The sequence below is a fragment of the Rhagoletis zephyria genome, unplaced genomic scaffold, assembly GCF_001687245.7.
Source record: "Rhagoletis zephyria isolate East Lansing unplaced genomic scaffold, Rhagoletis_zephyria_1.1 Rzeph_scaffold_00476, whole genome shotgun sequence".
Taxonomy (NCBI): domain Eukaryota; kingdom Metazoa; phylum Arthropoda; class Insecta; order Diptera; family Tephritidae; genus Rhagoletis; species Rhagoletis zephyria.
In genome coordinates this window covers 76,684-98,743 of record NW_016157560.1, presented here as the reverse complement: position 1 = coordinate 98,743, position 22,060 = coordinate 76,684, and the positions used below count along the sequence as shown (strand labels likewise).

The 22,060-nt window shown below is 33.4% G+C and overlaps 2 protein-coding genes across 7 annotated transcripts in view; one reads left to right on the top strand and one right to left on the bottom strand.

The window, feature by feature from the left end:
• The window catches only part of LOC108359840 (fibulin-2), a 126,755-nt gene extending 106,356 nt beyond the window's left edge, over positions 1-20,399 (bottom strand). The window contains exon 1 of one of the 6 annotated variants that reach the window (XM_017611906.1): positions 20,345-20,399. The gene's annotated coding sequence lies outside the window, so the exon portion shown is untranslated. Of the gene's footprint in view, positions 1-20,308 lie in introns of all 6 variants that reach the window. The other 5 variants (XM_017611907.1, XM_017611911.1, XM_017611910.1 and 2 more) reach the window with 5 other exon arrangements.
• On the top strand, positions 8,567-10,336 carry LOC108359839 (uncharacterized). Its single transcript, XM_017611905.1, has 3 exons — positions 8,567-9,418; positions 9,495-9,611; positions 10,314-10,336. Exons 1-3 carry the CDS (start codon positions 8,692-8,694, stop codon positions 10,334-10,336), a joined length of 867 nt encoding a protein of 288 aa, XP_017467394.1. The 5' UTR covers positions 8,567-8,691.
• Positions 20,400-22,060: the final 1,661 nt, after the last annotated feature.

The window sequence follows — 22,060 nt, the reverse complement described above, 5'->3', positions numbered from 1 at the left end:
TGTTGTAAGTTTGTTATCATAGTTCTTCGTATTTTTATTGTCCACTAAACGTGAGTGGCTTCAATTTAAAAAGTTCTAGTACAAAGAATTTTTTTGTTTTGAATTTGTTTGTTTATTGTTTTTAATTTTTAAAATTCATACTTTTGACATGTATGTGAATGGCGGAGTTGCCGCTTTCCTCCTTTTCGGTGGGTTTTTATATTAAAAAGGCATCAAAATGGGAAAAACCCCCCTTGGTATCTCTGCATCTGTTAAACTTTTTATGGGAAGATGTATGAAAATTCAACTTGCTATAATTTCATATGCTTAACAGTATCACAACAGTATGTTTACAGTATCTCCCCATAACTTTTCATATGAAAAAATTTATTATATGCATCCCACTCCATATCATTGAATTCCTCATTAGAACATGTAGTCCCTCTATTTTAGCGTATCAACAGTTCATATGGCTTCATACCATGTAAATGCGCCATTAGGTTTATAAGGTATTTGTTAGGGAATGAACTGCATTTTAATTGATTGAAAAATCTAAAACATTAATAAATAAACATAAGTGGCAAACAATATTATTGTGAATTTGGTACAAAATTTAATTAACAATAACCATTTAATTCTTGTAAAAAGTTTTTCTTTACATGTTTATGTATTTACATAATGCTACGATTTTAGTTTTAAACTATTTATTCTTCATTAAATGTTGTTATTCAAGTATTTATGTAAGTTAACAAGAAGATGTAACTACATCAGTAATTATGTCTGCTTAAGTACCCGCATCGAGGTACTTAAGAGGGTTCTTTTAAGTACCCAAATCGCCTAAATACCTTAAAAAGCTGACATTTTTCGTGAGGTACTTAAGCGGGTTTTACTGTATATGGCAAACAAAACGACAAATTGTGGCCAATATTTTTTGTCTATGGTCGTGGGAGTATTTGTGTAACAAAACTGATCAAATGACATATTTATCAACTTTGATAAAAAATCTTTGAAAACAGAATTTTGTTCAAAATTTCCGTTCCTGGAAAATAATAATTTATTTTTCATATCCACCTATTTAGCTCGCTATAAGCACAAATTTTTCAAACAAGTCGCAGAAGAAAGTATTAAAAATGAATTACAAAAACTAAAATCGAAAAACGTTGATGACGTTACAGGTTCTGAAACAGCCAAAGGAATGAGAAAGAAGAATTCTTTTTAAAAAGCTTTAGAAAAACCTGACACATCTGGTTTGGCTTGTAAACGCCGTTTAAACAACGATCTCACCATTATGCTAGATTCTTAAGTGAAGATGAAAGTCGGCAGCATAAATCCGACATTTTCAGCCACGATGCAATCCTCATTACTTTTTATTAAATATAATGTTCCCACTTTTTAAATTCAAGTACTAAAAAAATAAACATTATTAAAAATTCCTAACTTTTCCATTTTTTATTTGCCTAAATAACTTAATTTACTACCTTATTGTTTCTTAAAAATACTTAACATTCACATTTGCATCCGCATCCGCGGCTTTCAGCGCTACAAAGTAGGTACATTTCAGTACACTTTTGTTAGGCGCTAACATTTTACAATTCACTGGTAGTTTATTAAACATACTCGTACATTAATACAAAAATAAAAATCACATTTATTTTTACATATTTATGTAGGCATTAAAGAAATTTAGGAAAAAATCGGTAATCCCGGGTTAACGGCCTTTGACATTCATTGACCCTAGAAAGATAACGCTATTTCATACTACAGATAAGATAACCATAAGTCGTAACGACGTATATGATTTATTATGCTAATATCTATCTTGCATAAATTATGAATTTTATATGAATAACATTATTTTTTTGTCATATTTATATGTTAATCAAATAAAAATATTGAATCTAACTACAATATTTATTAGGAAAAACATTAGATGCGTGATAAATAATATAATGTATTTCCTATGAGTTCTCGATAATATTACCTACTGCTAACTATGTAATCAGCATCCTAATCCATTCAAAAATTTCATATTAAAACACATTCATTTCTCGATACTAGGTAATGCAAAATTGAATGCCCCACTTTTCTTAGGGCATCGCCCTGGGAAAACAAATGCATTTTCGAATGTGAAAAGGGTTGTTTTACTGATTATTTTTTCGATTACTATACATAAAATTTTCCCACTGGGTATAGACGCACATTCACTGCCTTATTAAATAATGCTAAATGTCCAAAACCTTAAAAAAATTAACCCCTTAAATACACTGAGCAGTGAACATTACCCCATTTAAATTTAATTAGTTAAAAAATTCTTACTCTTGTTTTCTGCACTAGCTTTGAACGTACAGGACTTTCCAATACTCAATTATCCTTGCTTTTACTGCAAAAATTAGCTCGCTCTGGTTAGTTTTAGCCAGGGACCGGAACGGTTATAACTTTTATTATAAAAATCACTCTTTAATCGTTATTAACTGAGTTTTATTTTTTTGCTCAAAACATATCGATTATTTTTTGAGTTTTATTTTTACTCCGAAAATAATCGTTATGTTTTGAGTTTAATTTTTTGCTCGGAAAATAATCACTCAAAAAACAACCATTATTTTCGGAGCAAAAAAATAAAATTTAAAACGTAACCTTATTTTCCGAGCAAAAAATAAAACTTAAAAGGTAACCATTATTTTCCGAGCAAAAAATAAAACTTAAAACGTAACGATTATTTTCCGAGCAAAAAATAAAACTCAAAACAAACGATTATTTTCTGAGTAAAAAATAACACTCAAAAAATAATGATTAAACTTGATTTTTACATGTAAAAATTAAAAAATGAAAATCAGTGCCGCTGAAGATATTCCGAGTAATAAGAAATATATTGGTTTACTCCTTATGCACGTAGCATTTCTCTTCCAGTGTGATTTTTTGAGTTGAAATTTCAAAAATAATCGTTATTTTCGGTCCCTGGATTTGGCAGAACTTTTGAGAATTATGACTTCCCACACATTTTTTGGCACAAAGTACAAGTTTTCGTCGAGGAACCATTAAAATGTGTCGCTAGCTTTAAGCACTGCAGCCTAAAACGCAAGACAGACGGGCATGCTTATGCAGATAATCTTACTAATATTATAAATGTGAAAGTTTGTATGTTTGGGAAATCATCACGCGGAAGCGACTGAACGGATTTGCATGCAATTTTGTGCGCAGATAGCTTATGGGCCATAATGGTTAATAGGCTATTTTTTTAAGAGTTGCCACCTGTTAAAAAAGTTTAATTTATTTAATATGCGGAAACGACTGAACGGATTTGCATGAAAATTTGCACACAGATAGCTTATGACACAGATTGGAAAATAGGTTACTTTTCTTAAGAGTTACCACCTATTAAAAAGTTTACTTTAAATTAATATGCGGAAACGACTGAACGGATTTGCACACGGATAGCTTATGACCTAGGTTGGAAAATATGCTAGTCTTTTTTAAGAGTTGCCACCTGTTAGAAATGTTTCATTTAATTAATACGCGGAAATGAGTGAACTGATTTGCATGGAAGTTTTCACACAGATAGCTTATGAGCTAGGCTGGAAAATAGCATACTTTATTTGCTATACTATACCTGCTAAAAAAGTTCAATTAAATTAATACGCGGAAACGGCTCAACGGATTTGCATGAAATTTTGCAAGCAGATAGCTTATGACCCACAGTGTAAAATAGGCTAATTTTTAGAAGAGTTGCCACCTGTTAAAAAAGTTTAATTTAATTAATAAGCGGAAAAGACTGAACAGATTTGCATGAAATTTGACACAGAGATAGCTTATGACCTACGTTGGAAAATAGGCTACTATTTTAGGAGTTGCCCCCTGTTAGAAAAGTTAATTTTAATTTTAATTAAAATGACTGAACTAATTTTCATGCAAGTTTGCACACAGATAGCTTATGACCTAGATTAGAAAATAGGCTACATTTTTAAGAATTGCCACCTGTTTGAAAATGAAATTTTTCCCACGGATGGTTTATGACTTGGTTTGAAAAATAGGCTACTTCCTTAACCGGTTTCCCGATCAGAACGAAATTTGGTACACTTACTATGGATTTCGCAAGGATGGTATTAGACTGAAAGTAATTTCGATAACTTAAGGCCCCTCCCATACAAATTGGAATTTTCATATTATATACATATCTCTGGAAATATTTGAGGCAGAAAACTGGAACTTCGTACAGAGATATGTATGCGAAATCAATGTTGGCATTAATCGATTGATTTTTTAATCAATTAGTTAATTCGGCTAAATTCAATCTGATTACAGTTAATCATGATTAATTTTAATTTGATTAAACAGTTAATCGTAACCGTGATTAAAAAAATTAATTTTTAATCATTAGCTCTTAATTTGATCAAGTAGGTTTGGTGATTAATTAATTTATGCTGGAATTTACCTGTGCACACAAAGCAACTTAATCCGGTATGGCTAAGTCGGGTTTCCTCATCAATCTGAGCAATTTGGTGTGCATTTTCACTAAGATCTATACCAACAAACATTTTACAAACTAGGTTTGTAAAATTTCCCAGTTAATGTGTTACTAATAACAATAATTATAATTTTTTTATATTATGTACGTTTTAAAAGCGTAAAACACAAAATAATTACTATAACTGGTGTTTGGTTTCAAATTCGGAGAAACTAGACAGCTTAATCAGATTTTATTTTTAATTGGATTAACGATTAATGATTAAAATTAATTAATCGTAATCGCTGCCAGCTATTAACGATTAAAAAAATTTTATCATTAATCGTACAGTTGATTACGACTAATTAATGCTAATCGTCAAATGCGATTAACATTTTAATAGTTAATTTTTAATCGTTAATTAGATTAAAATTTTGCCAACACTGTGTGAAATCATATTCATACTCACGGAGAAAAATGGACGTTTTTGGAAAAGAGGCGTAGCACCTCCCATACTGACTGAAAGTTTTATATTGCATATCTCTTCAAATGTTTGGGGTAAAGTACTCAAACTTGGTATGGAAATGCATATGTATGTATGTATGTGAAACTAATACCATACTCATGGAGAAAAATGAGAGTTATTGGAAAAGGTGGTGTGGCAACTCCCATGCAAATTGATTTTTCTATGTTGCTTATCTCTGGAGGTATTTATTGCACAGGACTGGAACTTGGCACCGAGATGTGTATACAAAATGAATTCCATACTCATTTAGAAAAATTTGTGTTATTCGAAAAGGGGGCATGGTACCTCCCGTACAAATTTACTGTTTTATACTGCATATCTCTAGAGGTGTTCATGGTAGAGTACTGGGACTTGGTACTGGGGTATGTAAAATCAATTCTAAATTCATGGAAGAAGATTAGGGTTATAAGAAAAAGGGGCGTGACACTTCCTGTACAAATTGACTTTTTCATGCCACATATCCCCGGAAGGGTTTTGTGGAAGAATACTCGAGCTTGGTATGGAGTTGCGTATACAAAATGTATCAATTGGTCATGAAAAAAATGTGTGTGTTAAAAAGGGAGGCATGTCGCCTCCCATACATACTAAAAATTTCTTAATACATATCTCTGGAAGGATAGAAAATTTCTGGAAGTATTTTAAATTTGTTATGGAGATTTATTTTATAAGTGCCGTACTGACTGAAAAAAATTTCATTTAATGGAAAAGGGAGAGCCGGGTTCGGCCTTGTAATGTGAAGCTGTCATGATGCATACATACCTCTTGAGGCATTTGCTACAGTAATGAGGAGTGGTATTTTATCAAGGCCAGGTTACTAAATTTGAGGTGGAAATATTAGAACCCGCAGTGGCACCTCCAAGAAGGTTACACGTTCACGCGTCGTATCCCTGGAACCATTTTAAGGTAAACTTAGAGGGATTGATATCTTTCGTTTGCCCAGCGCGCAGACGAGATTTTATAATTTCATAGTTTTAAACGGCCTAAGTACCTTAACTCGCTTAAAAAATAACGAGCTATATATAACAAAATTGGCACAGAAATAAAATATAACATCATTAAATTATTTTTCATAATTGTATAAAAACGTGGGGTGAAACCCGCGTGTATAAGCTAGTCTAGCACATTAATGCGCACAATAATTTTACCCTTACAGACGACAGTAATGCGGATAAACAAGCCGCAAGGTCGTGGATTCGAGACCCGCGGCCAGTAGAATTTTCATTTATTTCGTTTTTATTAATTTTTTTATAAGTTCTATATTTTTTAACGTTGCTTTCAGTTAGTTGTTGTTGACTTTTTAATAAAATTCAACTCTAAAAATTTTAATTAACTATTAGTATATTAACAATGTGATATAAATAAAGCAAATGAAAATAAAATAAAATTAAATTAAATATATAGATCAAATAAAATATAAAAAAATAAAATAAATAATAAAAACAAAAATTTTTTTCGCAATCGCTCCAACCGAGGATCGAACCTGGCAGCTACAGGCTTTTAGCACGCAATTCTCACCACTTGGCTACCGCGGACGCCAAACTCGCCTACTTTGTTTGTTTACTTGCACAAAAGACAACAGCTGGCCGTTTTTACCAGTATTGTCATCGAAAATTCGACGGATCCAAGTTTATTCCCAAAAAGTTCGTCCATTTGTTCGGAAAATGCATGAGTTAAAGCAAATAAAGGCTGCCTATGCAAATAAGCGAGCCCGTTTGTCAACCGTATAAGGCCGAGGCCACGCAAAGAGTGGCTGAGCGGTGGGCGGTGGGCGGTGAGCAGCTGAGTGGCGCCATATAGAAATGCACATGGACCATGGATTTAAAATCAATTTTGAGTTTGCTAAATTGCCAAAAAAAAGATTTCTTAGCACTTTGCTATACTGTTGTAAAGATGTGCTTAAATTTTGCATAAAATTGTGCTATATCATTTTCTTAAAACTTCCAGAAGAGGGCGCAACAGTGAAAATTTTAACATTTTCTTCGAAACCTATCTCCGAAATTTAGCAAACTCCAAATTGATTTTAGACCCATGGTTTCTTCGAAAATTTAGCTTAGGATGGGGCACCGAATTTGCGAATATGGAGACTGTGCATTTACACATTATTTCGGTTTTCAACCGATTTCGATTTCTGTTATATGCATTATTTCGGTTTTCAAACGAAAAGTTCTGCCCTCCTTTTCCGGCAACACAGAAAGGAGAATTCTACTATGCAAGCGCGGACGAAGGCCGCCTACGCAGAAAGAAGTTTGTTTTCATGTCAGTGTTGCCACAAAAAAATTACCAACTTCCTCAAAAACTAACGAAAAATCCTCAAAATCCGAACAAATTACTCAAAATTTTCTTATTACAGATATGAGTATTGTGACCTGTATACTACTTGTATTTACAGGTACTTAGTATAAAAATTAATTACATTCTCCAATTCAATTGGTTATTTGTTCTTGCGGTGCAAAAATGAATCACCGTTATTTTTTATGCCTTGGTTTGTATATAATATTGCTGCAACTATATCAGTGCTCAATCTGGTCCTCAAGTCAGTCCTACACATTTTTAAACTACTAAATATACGTTCTACTGAAGTATTAGAAAAGAGCAATATTAGTAATTTAGATATATTTTTCTTTAATTGGGAAACTTATATGAACCTGAAGAATCTTTTCATTTAAAAACTTTTCCTATAATTTTCTGGATGTAATGAGAAATCAATATGAATATCCTTATGATCGAACAATGCGTGTTCTCTCCATTCGTTACCGACATTTTGCAAGTTTAAAATAAGTTGAAAATATAACGATGGAATGAAAAAAAATATCGATAACATTTTGAATATTTAGCAGCAAATGCAGATGTGCTTAAGAGCGAAAAGCACCACACAAGCGGCTTGACAAACCAAGCGAAATATCCCTTTCCTTAAAGCCATTTATGTTGTGTACAGGGGTGTTTGAAGGTTTGACAAGCCGCCATGTTGACGTTTGATCAAACCGCTTACGTTGTGTATGATAAAATCGCCTCATTCGCAACGTAATGAGGACGCGAGAGAGAAAGATTGAAGAAACCAAAACCCTTTTACATTGTGAACCGGAAGAAAACTAAAATTGTTCGCTTGAACAAGTCATGTTTGCATGGTGTATGACGAAATGGGAAAAGTAGGTTTGAAGAATGTTTGACAAGCCACTTGGGAGGTGTATTTCGCTCTTTATAAAACTTCGGAAAGCTTTTTGTTCAAAAATTTGCAGAGCGATTTAACATTTCTCTTGTGTAAAACATGGCCGCATTTGTTATCAGCGAATACTTATATGTGACCTGGTCTACGAAAAGGGAGCTTACGTGCGAAAACTAGTTTTCTGTGAAAAAGCTGTTAAAAGTAAGCAACTCGTTTCGTCAGTTTCTCATTATCTCGTTAATTGTTCTCCGCGCCGGACGTCCAGTAAGTGTTGTTGTTGGTCCAGTAAGTGTTGTTGTTGGTCGGAATATTATTATAGTTCATCGTGTAAGTTGCTAGTGTGGAACATTTAAAAAAGTAACACTGAAGAAGTGACGTTTACTGTTTCTGTTGATTATCGTCTTCGCATTTCGCATGAAATGAAACATGAGTGTTGATGAGGAGTTCAGTGCCGTATACGGACAATATTTCCATGAAAAGGATGATGAAAACGATGATGAAAACTATGAAGAGAGCGATGATGATGAAGACGAAGTATGTGTATCTCAGGCAGAAGATGATACCGAACAAACTTTTGTTAAGATGGACCTGTATGTTGTTGATGTAAAGGAGGAGGAGCTGGTAACAAAATTTCTGTCAAAAGATTGTTGTAATAATGAATGCCATACACTGATACCACGGGAAATGATCGAGAGCACGCGGAACAATTGTTTAGAGATGTCGAAAAATGAACTTGATTTAGTGATACTAAGTCACATCGAAGCTGGAATTATGAGTAACGAAAAGCTAGAAAGTGTATACGCAAAGCTTGCTGGGCGGAAGAAATATGGACAGAGACAGGATACAGAAGTTATGAGGCATAGAATTCAATTTACCTTCTACAGAGTACCTGTTTGTCGTTCGTTTTTCCTTTTTGTACATGCCTGTACGACGAAGCGTTACGAAAATTTAGTACGTCATTTTCACGCACAGGGTGTAACAGTGCGCCAACACGGACTGGCAAATAAACCGAGTACACATCCAAAGTCATTTAAACCGGCTGACATCGAAAAAGCTGTTAAATTCATCGAGTCTATAGCCGATTTAATGGCTCTTCCACTGCCCGGACGACTCCCAAAATTTAAGGATTTTCGGATAATGAAACTGCCATCCAGCGAGACGAAGTCCTCAATTTATCGAAAATACATTTCTTCACTCAGTGATGACGAATTGAAGATGAGTAATTGCAGTTTTCGACGGATATGGTCCAAATACATACCCCATGTTACAGTTATGAAACCAGCGGATGATCTCTGCGATGTCTGCCGTGGTAAGTATCTCATTATTTTCTCATTTTACAGTTGTATCAAACGTTGAGATTAAATTCAGTATTTTTCTTTTAATAGGAAACACAATATCGATTGCGCAAGCCAAAGGTGTTACTGACATTGAACGCGCACAGAAGCTTAATCAATTTCTTGATCATCTCCACCGAGCCCGAAATCAACGAGAATATTATCAAAGTTNAACACGTGAAAAAGCATCTTATCTTCCATCCGAATCAACCAAAAAGTGAAAATTGATTTTTTGACACCTAAGCCCCCTTTCCGTAGACCAGGTCACATATCGAGAGAAAATTCCTCAAAAATTCCTCAAAATAAAAATCCTCAAAAAATACTCAAGCACACCCGAAATTCCTCACGTTTTGAATAATTACTCACAAAGAGGCAACACTGTTTCATGTATGCACTATTTCGGTGTTTGTCATATACATTATTTCGGGTTTGAGTCGAAACTGTGCATGTATGCATTACTTCGATTTTGTCATATGCATTATTTCGGTTTTGACGCGAAACTGTGCATGTATGCTTTACTTGGTTTTTCGTATATGCATTACTTCGGTTTTGAGTCGAAACTGTGCATGTGTGCATTACTTCGCTTTTCTCATATGAATTATTTCGGGTTTCAAACGAAAATGTGCATATGCATAATTTCGGTTTTTCTAATATGCACTGTTGCGGATTTCAGCCGATGCTGTTCATATATGCATTATTTCGGCTTTTTTCATATGCGTTATTTCGGGTTTTTTCATATGCATTATTTCGGTTTTCAACCGAAACTGTGCATACATATATGCATTGTTTCGGTTTTTTTTCGTATGCATTATTTCGGTTTTTTTCATATTCATTATTTCGTATGCACAGTTTCCATATGCACACTTTCAGGATGCCCTTTGGATTACACGTAGATTCCTCCTTGCATAGTAAAAAAAATGGCCCGCCCTAATACGTATCCATTGATTTTGTTTATTTCAATCCAAATCTCAAAAGTATGGTGCTAAAACGAAATAAAAAGGGTGAGAAATTACCTTTCCAATGATTTCTCATAAGTCTAAATTTGTAAAGTTTTGGCAGAGTTATTCAATTTTTTCTTAAACCAATCTTTGAAAAAAGTTCAAAACAGCATCAAAACTCTCATTATCTATTATGATTCCATTAAACATTTCTTTTTAGTGTTATCATGCAAACTTTCTAAGCTTAAACTGTTTTGTCATCTGAGGCGATTTTGTAAAAAAACCACTTAAAAAAAACTATTTTTATTCATAAAAAACTCAATAGGTTTCCCTTAATCCAAGGTAGGTTGGTATTGGAAATGGGCGAAATCGGACTGTAACCACGCCCACTTCCCATATAACGGTAATTTCCAGAAATACGAAAACTGCGATATTTTAGTAACTATTGAAGATAATTCACTCAAAATTGATATTTACCATAATTTTTAGACGAAAAATATGAATATTATACATTTTTGGAAAATGGGCGAAGCCACGCCAACTTATGGTTACATGTGTATATCTAAGGAACCGCTGCACCAATTTCTTCCAAACTTTGCACAGTTTTTGGCCTTCGCACAGCATACCAAACGGCCGAAAATTTTTAAAATCGGACAATAACCACGCCNTACGCTTAAGACAAAATTTTGAAAAATGGGCGTGGCACTGCCCACTTATGATCACATATATGTATCTCGGTAACCGTTCTACCAATTTGTACCAAGCTCGGTGTGGTTATTGTGCTTGGCAAATAAAAGCAAAACCTTGAAAATTATTGAAATCGGAATAAAATAACGGCCGCTTCTCATATAACGGTAAATTTCAGAAATGCTTGAAACTTCATTATTTCGAAATTGAAGGACGCTAATTTACTCAAAATTGATACACCCCGGCTTATCGTGTAGCGGTAGCTTTCGGAAAGGTGGAAAACATATATTTAATAATTGCGCCGGGTATTTAATGTTCGGCTCCGCCCGAACTTAGACTTTCTTACTTGTTTAAGATAATTTCCTTTTTTGCCTTTTTTAAGGTATTTTCCTTTTTTTGCCTTTTCTACATTTAAAAAAGTGATTATATTTAGCATTTACAATTTTTTTTAAGATAAAACACATGCCCATGCGGCTTATAGAAGCGCAGGGACGGAAAAATTCAAAGCCGGTTTCTCAACTAACGTAGGCTTGAAGACAATAAGGGGTGTGGATAAAATTGTAAAGGGCGAGGAAAACGCCCTTATTCCTGATAATATGAACATTTCAAACGNCCTTTTTTATAGGTTTTTAGGTCCTAAAAATCCGTTCCCTGCTGATTACGAATATGATGCCAGATTTTTAAAATTTAAAATGGCAGATTCAATATGGCTATCAACTTAAGAAAATTGTTGGATTAGTTTGAAACTCGGATTCGCCATTTTAGATTTTTAAAATATGACATCAGATTCGTAATTAGCAACCCCAGATACCCACTGGTAACGAGTTTCAACCCATGATAATGCTTGAAACGTTCGGTATCAACGTTTTAATTTATTTAAAAAAAATTATAGCCATATTGGATCCGCTATTTTGGATTAAAAAAAATTTACTTCAGATTCATAAAAACCGACCCCAAAAACTCCCGAGTGCTGAGTTTCGAACGAAACCTATCATTTTTTAAAAAATCAATCGCGATTTTGGATCCGCCATGTTGAACTTTGAAAAACTGACATCAGATTCCTAATTAGCAACCCCAGAAACCCCTTGGTAACAAGTTCCTACCGATGACAATGCGTAAATCGTTCAGTATCAACTTTTTAATTTTAGTAGTCTATTTTCGAAAGAACATTTTCGGGCACTAGGCCCATTCTAACTGTCCAAAACAGGTATGTAATTAAGGGAATGTTCCCAAATAATACCAGAGTAATTACATGTCAAAACCACATTGCTAGCTGTATTTTAACCTCACACAAAAATAAAAACATTTAGAACATCAGTGTTTTTATAAAAAAAACGACCAGCGCGATCTCTAAAAAAACTTTTTTTTTCAAAATAAAAATATACATTTCTATTTTTTATCACAAATAACAGTAATTTGAGGTAGCGTTTGTGAATTTCCAAAAAAAAAAAACAATTTTTTTAACCACTCCAATATATGTATATACATTAGGGTGGGTAAAAAAATCAAGTATTTTTTTTTGATCCGACACACGAAAACTAGTTCCTAGGTACCTCTAGAAAGTACTTACCAAATCTGAGCTCTTAATATTAACGGGAAGATTATGCTCATCATAGTTTTCCTTTTTCAATTTATTTTCATATAAAAATGATCATATCTTATCACCAATAGATCTTTAAACCAATTGCATCGTCAATATTTATAGGAAATTGAACGCTCTACAAAAATTGTCTCTTATACTATTTTCATTAATTTAATAGTTCGGTCAAATTAGACCAAAAATAGGAGTGAAGTTACAAAAATTCTCACCCATGAATGAAATCTAGAAAGTCCTAATCGATCCTATACCTGGAGAAAAGTTATTCGGGGTTAAAGGCCACAAAAACGGGTTTTTCGCGATTTTCAGCAAAACGGTAAGTATATCATAAAATTAGTTTAGACAAAAATTTTATATCGAATAATTATCTATAAAAAATGTCCATGTTTCTTTCCTAAGAGCCACCGTTTCCAAGATAGCTGGGTGTAAATTTTTGTAACTTCGAATGCCTAAATTGACCGGACTATAATCATTTAAAAGATATTCAAGGTGAAAGATTGAAGTATTTTAAGGAAAATAACTTTTTGTTTTGAAATAAGGGCCTGTTCGAGGCACGTAATAAAAGCGGCATTACAGCCGTACTGATGAAAAATAGCAACATTGTTGCAACTGCCCAACTGATAATACATTGCTAGAAATTCACACAGAACGTGATACTTTAATAATTCGCGCAACACTGCGGTTGTGATTACAACTCGAACAAGCCCTAATTGTTGTCAAATGAGTTTCAATTATTTCTATAGGGAATTACAGGCTCTACAAAAAAGGTCTCATGTAGATAAACGATTACTCTAACCATTTAGAATACATTCGTAGTAGAACTCCAATGCCTACTGATTTTAATAGTGCTTTAATAAATATTTCCAATTTATCCATTTCATTTATGAATTTTGATATAATTTATGATCTATTTCTGAAAAAGGTTTTTATTTAAGAAATTTCATCAAATATATCAGCAGAAAAAAAATTATATTTCGCCATAAATACATTTTTTCTTTTAGTTTAAGCTATAAAAATTGACTTAATTGAAAATCGAATTGAAAAAAATTTGATAAACTCAAATTCTCATGAATATTGTCAAAATTCATAAATTAAATAGATAAATTGAAAATATTTACTGAAAAACTATTAAAATCAGGCATTGGGATTCTACTGCGAATAACTTCTAAATGGTTAGAGTAATCGATTAACTCCGTTAGGCCTTTTTTGTAGAGCGTTTAATTTCCTATAGAAATAATTGAAACTCATTTGACAATAATTATTGTTTAGTAAGTTACAAAATTCAAAACAAAAAGTTATTTTCCTTAAAATACTTCAATCTTTGACCTTGAATATCTTTTAAATGGTTAGATTAATGAAAAGAGTAAATGAGACCATTTTTATAGACCGTTCAATTTCCTATAAATATTGATGAACTTGATTTTTTTAGGACCCACCCTAATATACATACTAGCAGACCCGGCGAACTTCGTCCCGCCCAAAATTTATTTCTTTATTCAAACATATGGTACAACGTTTTCACCACAATTTACGTTCACGTTTGGTTTTTTGGTCGTCAGAAAAGATATCCTCCATTGACGTCTGAAATAAACTAACGTAAGCGTTATGTCCGTGAAAAAGTTCTTGCGGCCGCAATGATCCGGCTCGATGGTGAATCGTCCTTGAATCTGTATAGAAAATGTGGTGGCAATTTCAAAATGGGAGAACATCATTGGTCCACAGAAAACCAATATACATAGACTTATTTCAGACGAAATACCATAAATGTCTTACAATTGAATTTGCAGGCATTCATCAAGAATTGTCTTTATTTTTTTAGACGCCGTAAAGCAAGGACCGCAATGGTTACGGTGGTCGATTTAACGGTGGTAATTTGATTTTGATCACTGGTGTCTCCGAATGACTTCACTTGACGATTTTTAGCAATAACTGGACTCCAGCGCCAGCTTGCGGCTCTTTTTTTCAATAGTATTGCCCCTACCGTTACCAATATACCTTTCGATTATGAGGCAAATCGGGCCATAAATACGATTTTTAATAATAACTCGACTCCAGAGCCACCTGACGAGCATTTTTTTCGTAGAAATATTTCCCTTCACGATACCAATACATATTTTGAATATTAGCCAGATCAGATCTTAAATACGATTTTTAATAGTAACTCGACTCCAGCGCCACTTGGCGGTTTTGTGAACCTAAACTATAGAGGGACTTTAGGACAAAAATTTCATTAAAACACGTACCGAAGAATTATATATGTATTTACAGATAGGTAAAAGTTTCAGTATGTTTGGAAGGCGCAACGCCCTCTTTTCCAATAACCCCCACTTTTCTCCAAGAGTATGGGATTGATTTAAAACCTTCATACCAAGTTCCAGGACTCTACTACAAATGCTTCCAGAAATATGCGGTGCCTATAACCAAAAAAGCCTTTTTATTTATTTCACCTCTTATAAAAAGATGGCACTCTTCTTAATATAATTGGTACCCAATACCCGCTTGCTTTGCGGCGCTTTAAGATATTTCGAACTGCAAAAAAAATCATTAAATTCTATTCTACGCATATCTATAGCATTTTCAGTTTAAATGAAACCATTTTCAAATTAAGTGAAATCTTTTCCAAATTAAATGAAACCTTTTTCTGCTTAAGCGAAACCATTTTCAAATTATATGAAACCTTTTTCAGATAAAGCGAAACCTTTTTCTAATTAAATGAAACCTTTTTCAGATTCAATGAAACTTTATTCAAATTAAATGAAACATTCTTAAAAGGAAATTTCTTTTAATTTGAATAAAGTTTCATTGAATCTGAAAAAGGTTTCATTTAATTTGAAAAAGGTTTCATTTAAACTGAAAATGCCATATAATACGTGTACGAATTTCGATCAAATGGGAATAGATTGGTCTCTGGTCCATCTAAAATAAAAAAGTATCCTATATGTTAATCCAGGCAGTAAGCTGCCTACGCGCCAAATTTCAAGCAAAACGGAACATATTAGAAGAAGAAATGTACCCTACATGTTAATCTAGGATAAGGCTACCTACGTACTAAATTTCAAGCAAATCGGACGAATAGATCGGTCTCTGGTCAACTTCACGGTAAAAAGAATCATATTAGCTTATCTAGGCAAAAATTTACCTACGTATCAAATTTAAGCAAATCGGACAACAAATATTATTTTTTTCGAATAGATCGGTCCCTGGTCCACTTCCCGGAAAAAAGGATCCTAATCCGATTTTCATGAAATTTTGTATATAAATAGCTTTCAGCAACCACCATGTCAAGGTACCATAAAAAATTACTTTTTCCGATAGGTGGACCAGGTACCGGTCTATTCGAAAAAATCGTATTTATCGTTCGGTTTGCTTGCAATTCGGTACGTAGTAAGTTTTTTGCCTTGATTAACTTATAGGATACTTTTTTATAGGTGAACCAGGGACCGATCTATTCGCAATTGAATCTGTATTGTAAAAATAGTGGCAGTTTCAAAATGCGGGAGTAGCATAGGTCCACAGAAATCCGATATACATAGACTTATTTCAGAAGAAATACCATAAATGCCTTAAAATTGTATTTGTAGCATTCGTCAAGAATTGTCTTTATTCTGTCTAGTCGCCGTAAAGTAAAGAAGGCAATGGTTATGGTGGTAGATTTACCGGTGGTAATTCTACTTTGATCCCTGGTGTCTCCGAATGACTTCACTTGATGATTTTTAGCAATATTTTAGCGTCACCTTGTGGTTCTTTTGCAAAACACGAACACACGTACCCAAGAGTTATATATGTATTTACAGATAGGTAAACGTTTTCCAATAGCCCCCATATATCTCTATGAGTATGGGATTGATTTCAAAACATACCAAGTTCCAAGACTCTACCACAAATACTTCCAGAGATATGCGGTATGAAACATTCGATTTGTATGGGGGATGCCACGGTCCCTTGATATATCGGAATTATTGTCAGTCTATAACTAAAAAGTGTCCAAAATTTCAAGTAAATTAAATAAAAAACTTTTTAATATACCGCGCTTCTATAAATGGATTGAAAAGTAGAAAATAATATTTCGCAGTCCCATGGAATTTGTTTTGATAACTTTTGATTTTAAAATTTTAGCAAAAGTCATTATAAATAACTTATGAGACTGAAATTGAAAAACATGGGGTGCATGCAAAACTAACCACTAAGGGCCGTTTTCTCATCCAACCTTTACTTTACCGGCCACTTTATCGTCTCGATATACGAGTTTTCGTTTTCTCATCAGCGCATTAAGTTCTCGAATCGATAAACTGTTGCTTTTCTTCTTTTCTTTCTTTATTGTCATAAGCTCAAATTACCTTTAAAATGCATCACTTATATTGTTTAGTTGGATGATCGGAAAACTAAACCTATAACAAATTTGTTGCCACGAATTTATTATTGGTTTAGTTTTTCGATCACCCAACTAAGCACATATTTATAACATTGAGCTCCACCGGAACGATTGTGTTAATTCATTTCAAAAAATTCGACGCATTTTTCAGTTACGCGACAAAGTGAATAGTTGTGGGTATCATTGTTGCTTATTGATAAGGGGCTCAGAAAAAAAATGTCCACAAATTAAAACAAAAATATATTATTAGTTAATACATATCTATGTGTGTATTAATCGCCCACTGTATGTATGTATGAATGTGACTACAACTAATGTGCAAAAACTTGTGACTATTTGATTAGTGTGACACTTCTGCAGCTTAACTGTCTAACTGTTAAGTTACAATAATTCTAGTTGATTCGCTTGTTTCGTCTTGATTCTATTACGACCGGCAGATGCATTTAGTGCAAATATATATGTATGTACAGTAGAGGGGTCCAAAACGAATATAGCCGGAATTTTAATGCCCCCACCCCTAGGACTGTTCTGAACTGAAAAAATATACCCCTATTTTTTATTTTAAAATCAAAAAATATTTAGAGTGCTCACAGCGCTCAAAGTTTTCCATGTTTTTTATATGGGGGAAAAACAACTTTTTGTAGAAATGGTATAAAATTCTTGAAAATTAATATAATTCGATCGTAAAACTGTGGTCCTTCTTTAGGAAACTTCCAATATTAATATCCAATTGTTTATTTAACAATTTTTTAATATTACAGATTTTTTATTGGTCTCCCCATAGCAAATGTAGTAACCATAAAAAAATGGTTAAAGAAACAATTGAGTATTATTACTGGGAATCCTCTGAAGATAAGCAAAGTTTTCCGATCGAAAAATATCGATTTTCAAGAATTCTGCACTATTTTTACGAAAAGTGGTATTTTACCCATATAAAATACATTTAAAACTCTGAGCGCTTTGAGCACTCCCTAAATTTTTTTTATTTCAAACTAAAAAAATAAGGGTATATTTTTTCGGAATAGAACAATCTTAGGAGGTGGCGGCATTAAAAATCCGACCTTATTTTTCCACATACATTTTTGGACCACTTTAATGTACAGTCTATAATAAAGTTTAGGTACAGCGATTTTTTTTGCAATACGGGCAACTGTTTTTTTATTATTTTATTTTTCGCAAATTTTTTATGAAAATATGGATGATTCTACGACCAACACCCCAAAAATCCGAGCTCCAAATTTTGTGCAAAATTAAAGAAAATTCTGCAAATTTTCATCAAAATTAGTGTTGGGCAGTATCGATACCAAAAGTACTCAGAACTCGATTCTCAAAAGGATCAACAGTACCCGATTTTTAAAAGTATCGATACTGAGTACTCCAAAGTAGCATTCAATCGACGTTATTTGGAATTAATCTATGAATTTGAATAAATTCCTGCCAGCTAGTGAGATTTCTACACTAAGCATTGAAATGTTACCAACATATCGTCGGTGGTACTGCAAAACGGTCTATGCCTATTAGTACCCTTGACACTTAGATTTTTGTACTCGACACTTTTTACTGCGATCCAAGTAGGTATCGGAAGTGCAAAACTTATTATGCTTCAGCAACTTCTTTGAAAAGCAACCCATTAAAGGAATTCGAAGATATGCGCAATACATTTCCGCAGCTACATATATAAGCAAGCCCGTCCATACAGTGTTGCCGTTGTGCGACTAAAGGCGCGATTTGACCATTTTTAAGCGACAATACCCTTTGACCCGACTTTTTAAAAATTTTGACTTTTTGACCCTTTTCCAAAATTATGTGCGACTTTTGCCCCTTCCCAGAGATTTTTTAGGAAATGTTAACAGAACCATGCTATTAAAAAATATTTCCTCTTGTAAGTACGAAAAAATGCATCACTTAAAACTTTTAATGGAAATGTAACTTTTCTCGATTTATATGTATGTTCGCAACCTTGTTTTGTGAAAAGCGTGCCCCACTATTTTATTTTTAAATTCAACAGATTTATTCTTTTACTAGTAAAGAAAAGCAAAAATAATATGGTGACCCTTTTTTTCGTCAATGAACTTCTTTTTTCAACTTTCTGGAAATTCTCAACGGCAACACTGCGTCTTACATAACGGTTGTTGGGTCATCTGTCCCGCGCGAGAGGCTTTCCTCAAATACCGATACAGCTATATCAAAATCTCGAAACCGCCTTTCAGAAAAACACTTGGAAAAGTTGATGTTTTTGGGGAAATATAACAAAACAGGAGTTATTTTGTTAAACTCATTTTATATGAAAAAACTTTATCTATTAGTCTTGTAAAAATGTATTCTATTGTTTTTTGAAATCAAATACTATAGAAAAATATTTGCTGTCTTAAACTTTTGTCTGAAAAGTTATTAAAAGATAAATAACCTTATAAAAAGCATGTTTTTTGTGAAAAAAAACAATACAATTACTTCGAAAAATATGCAAAATCGTAGTCTATGTACAAGTACTCGATACCTTATTTGATACAAGTACAAGTACAGATTTGAGTAATACCTTGATGGTATCGATTTATCCCTATAAACGAATGACAAAACTGTCTACCTTTGGCTGATGAAGATGAACGGTTACCAGAAGCGATCAAATAGAACGACATAGAAAGTACTCGATTCTCAAAAGTACTCAATACCCCCAACACTAATCAAAATATTACACCTTTTAATTACACTCTTTAGAAAAAAAACCAAGTATGCAGTTTTTTAGCCCATTCAGTTTTAGTATTATAATGTGCAAGTCGGAGGTAGCTAGGACTAACCAATGATTTTTGGCAAATGATTTCAACAAAATAATTTGTCAAAAATCATTGCTCAGTGGGCTGAAAAACTCCTTACTCAACTTGTTTCGTAAGAGTGTAATTAAGAAGTGCGATATTTTAATGAAAATTTGCAGAAGTTTCTTTAATTTTATACAAGGTTTGAAGCTCTGTTGTAGAATTAACCATATTTCTATAAAAAATTTGCGAAAAATAAAATAATTAAAAAACAGTTGTCCGTATTGTAAAATAATCGCTGTACCTAAATTTTATTGATTGACTGTATTTACAATGTACATTGTACATATATACATACATACATATGTTTAGTATAGAAATGTGCGCATGTACATATGTATGTATCCATATGCATATAGATATAATTTCGCAAGTGTAACTCAGAGAGACAACGTAACGTAATATTTATAAGTAATATTATTTCGATTTAGAGCCCGGCACTGATTCAAGACCCGATATACCGTTACATTAACTCGTTAATTAATAAAACTGCCTACCGCACACCACAAGTACATTACTGCTTACGATCGTTGGCTGGTTGGTTAACTAACTGATAGACTGCCGCCTATTTGCCTTCTTTGCGGCTGCTATCTGGAAGCAAATATACGTTGTTCTTTATTTATTGCTCATTTGTCTTCGCTATAGTAGTATTGTTGTGGTTGTTGTTATGTCTGTTGTTTTTGTTTGTCTCTATATATAAATGGTGTCTAGCTAAAGGCGCTGAGACATTTAGATAAGTTGGGGGCTTGTGTAGAGCTCAACATCAACAAAAAAAACAGATGATCATTAATTCACGACCACTCTAAAGTGATATGGTCGATCACAGGCGCACAAACAGTGACCATCATAAACTACAGAAGAACATGCAAGTCAAACAATGCTTTTGAGGAAACAAGCGAACAGCTACTGCCATTCCAAATACGAGCATGTAAACAAAACGGATAAGAGCACAGTAAACAATATATGCGACCGCTGTGGCTGAGTGGTTTGAGGTGCGTACTACCATTCCGTAGGATCTGGGTTCGATCCCTTATCCGCTAAGTCCAAACTTGAAAAAGTTGTTTCTAACAGCGGTCGTCCCTCGGTAGGCAATGGCGTACCTCCAAGTGTATTTCTGGCTTGAAAAATTTTCTCATAAAATCCATAAAACTGTAGGTCCTTCCATTTGTGTAACAACATCAAGACGAACACAACAAATTGGGGGAGCAGATCGGCCAAACACTGTAAAAGGGTCAAAATATTCTTATTTTTTTAAAACAATATATGCATGCTAGCATATGTGCATAAAAGTGCATGCCTTTACACATGCATGGAGTAAGTGCCAGGGCGGAAAAAAACGCAAATTTTGGATATTTTCCGCCTCTTTATTTTTAATCTTATTCGGTTGAGGAAAAACTTCTTTACTTGCTTTAATTGCAAAATGAAATTTTTATGGATAGTTTTATCTCGTCGTTATGAAGAAAAAAGGCTTTAAGCCTGGAAGTGCATGCCTCGTCAAATCAAGGACGCCAGTTTTCATTTTTATATTAAATATATTTTACAAATAAAAACTAATTAAATTTTTGGTTTTAATTGTAAAAATACTAGATAGCGAAAATATTTAAATTTTATACTTCACAGACCACAGGCGAACTTCGCCCCGCACAAAATTATGACTTTTTTATTGCAACATTTTGGTCCAACATCAACACCAGTGTTGCCGTTTTGATGCATATATTTCAAACGTGATACGTGTTTGTGCAAATTTTCGGAAGATACTTTATTTTTTCGCTCATTTCGAGAGATACTTAAATTTTCCGCGTAGTATAAGTTTTCATACGTGGGAAAATATATATGTATCTAGACAGTGGCAGCTTTTAAAATTTGTTAATATTGAAGCGTTTTGGGGTCAAATAACCCTCTAACCGTTATGACCGTCTGTAGACGGTCAATGCTTTTTTCCTATTAAATGTTGTAGGGAAGAATGGTTTCCCTATTCAATATTTTCGTCCGTCAGAGCCAAGAATGTCTACTGGCGTCCAAAAAATATTGAATGTTCGATCGTATTAAATAAAAAGCAAAATGTTTTTAGCTAGGTGCGCTTTATTAGGCAGTCGCTGATCGAATGACTGATCCTCTTACAATGCTACGCTTAAATAGGCGACGAAATCAAGTAAATAGGAATAAATAATATAAAAAAAACTTTTTAATATACAACGCTTTTATAAATGGAC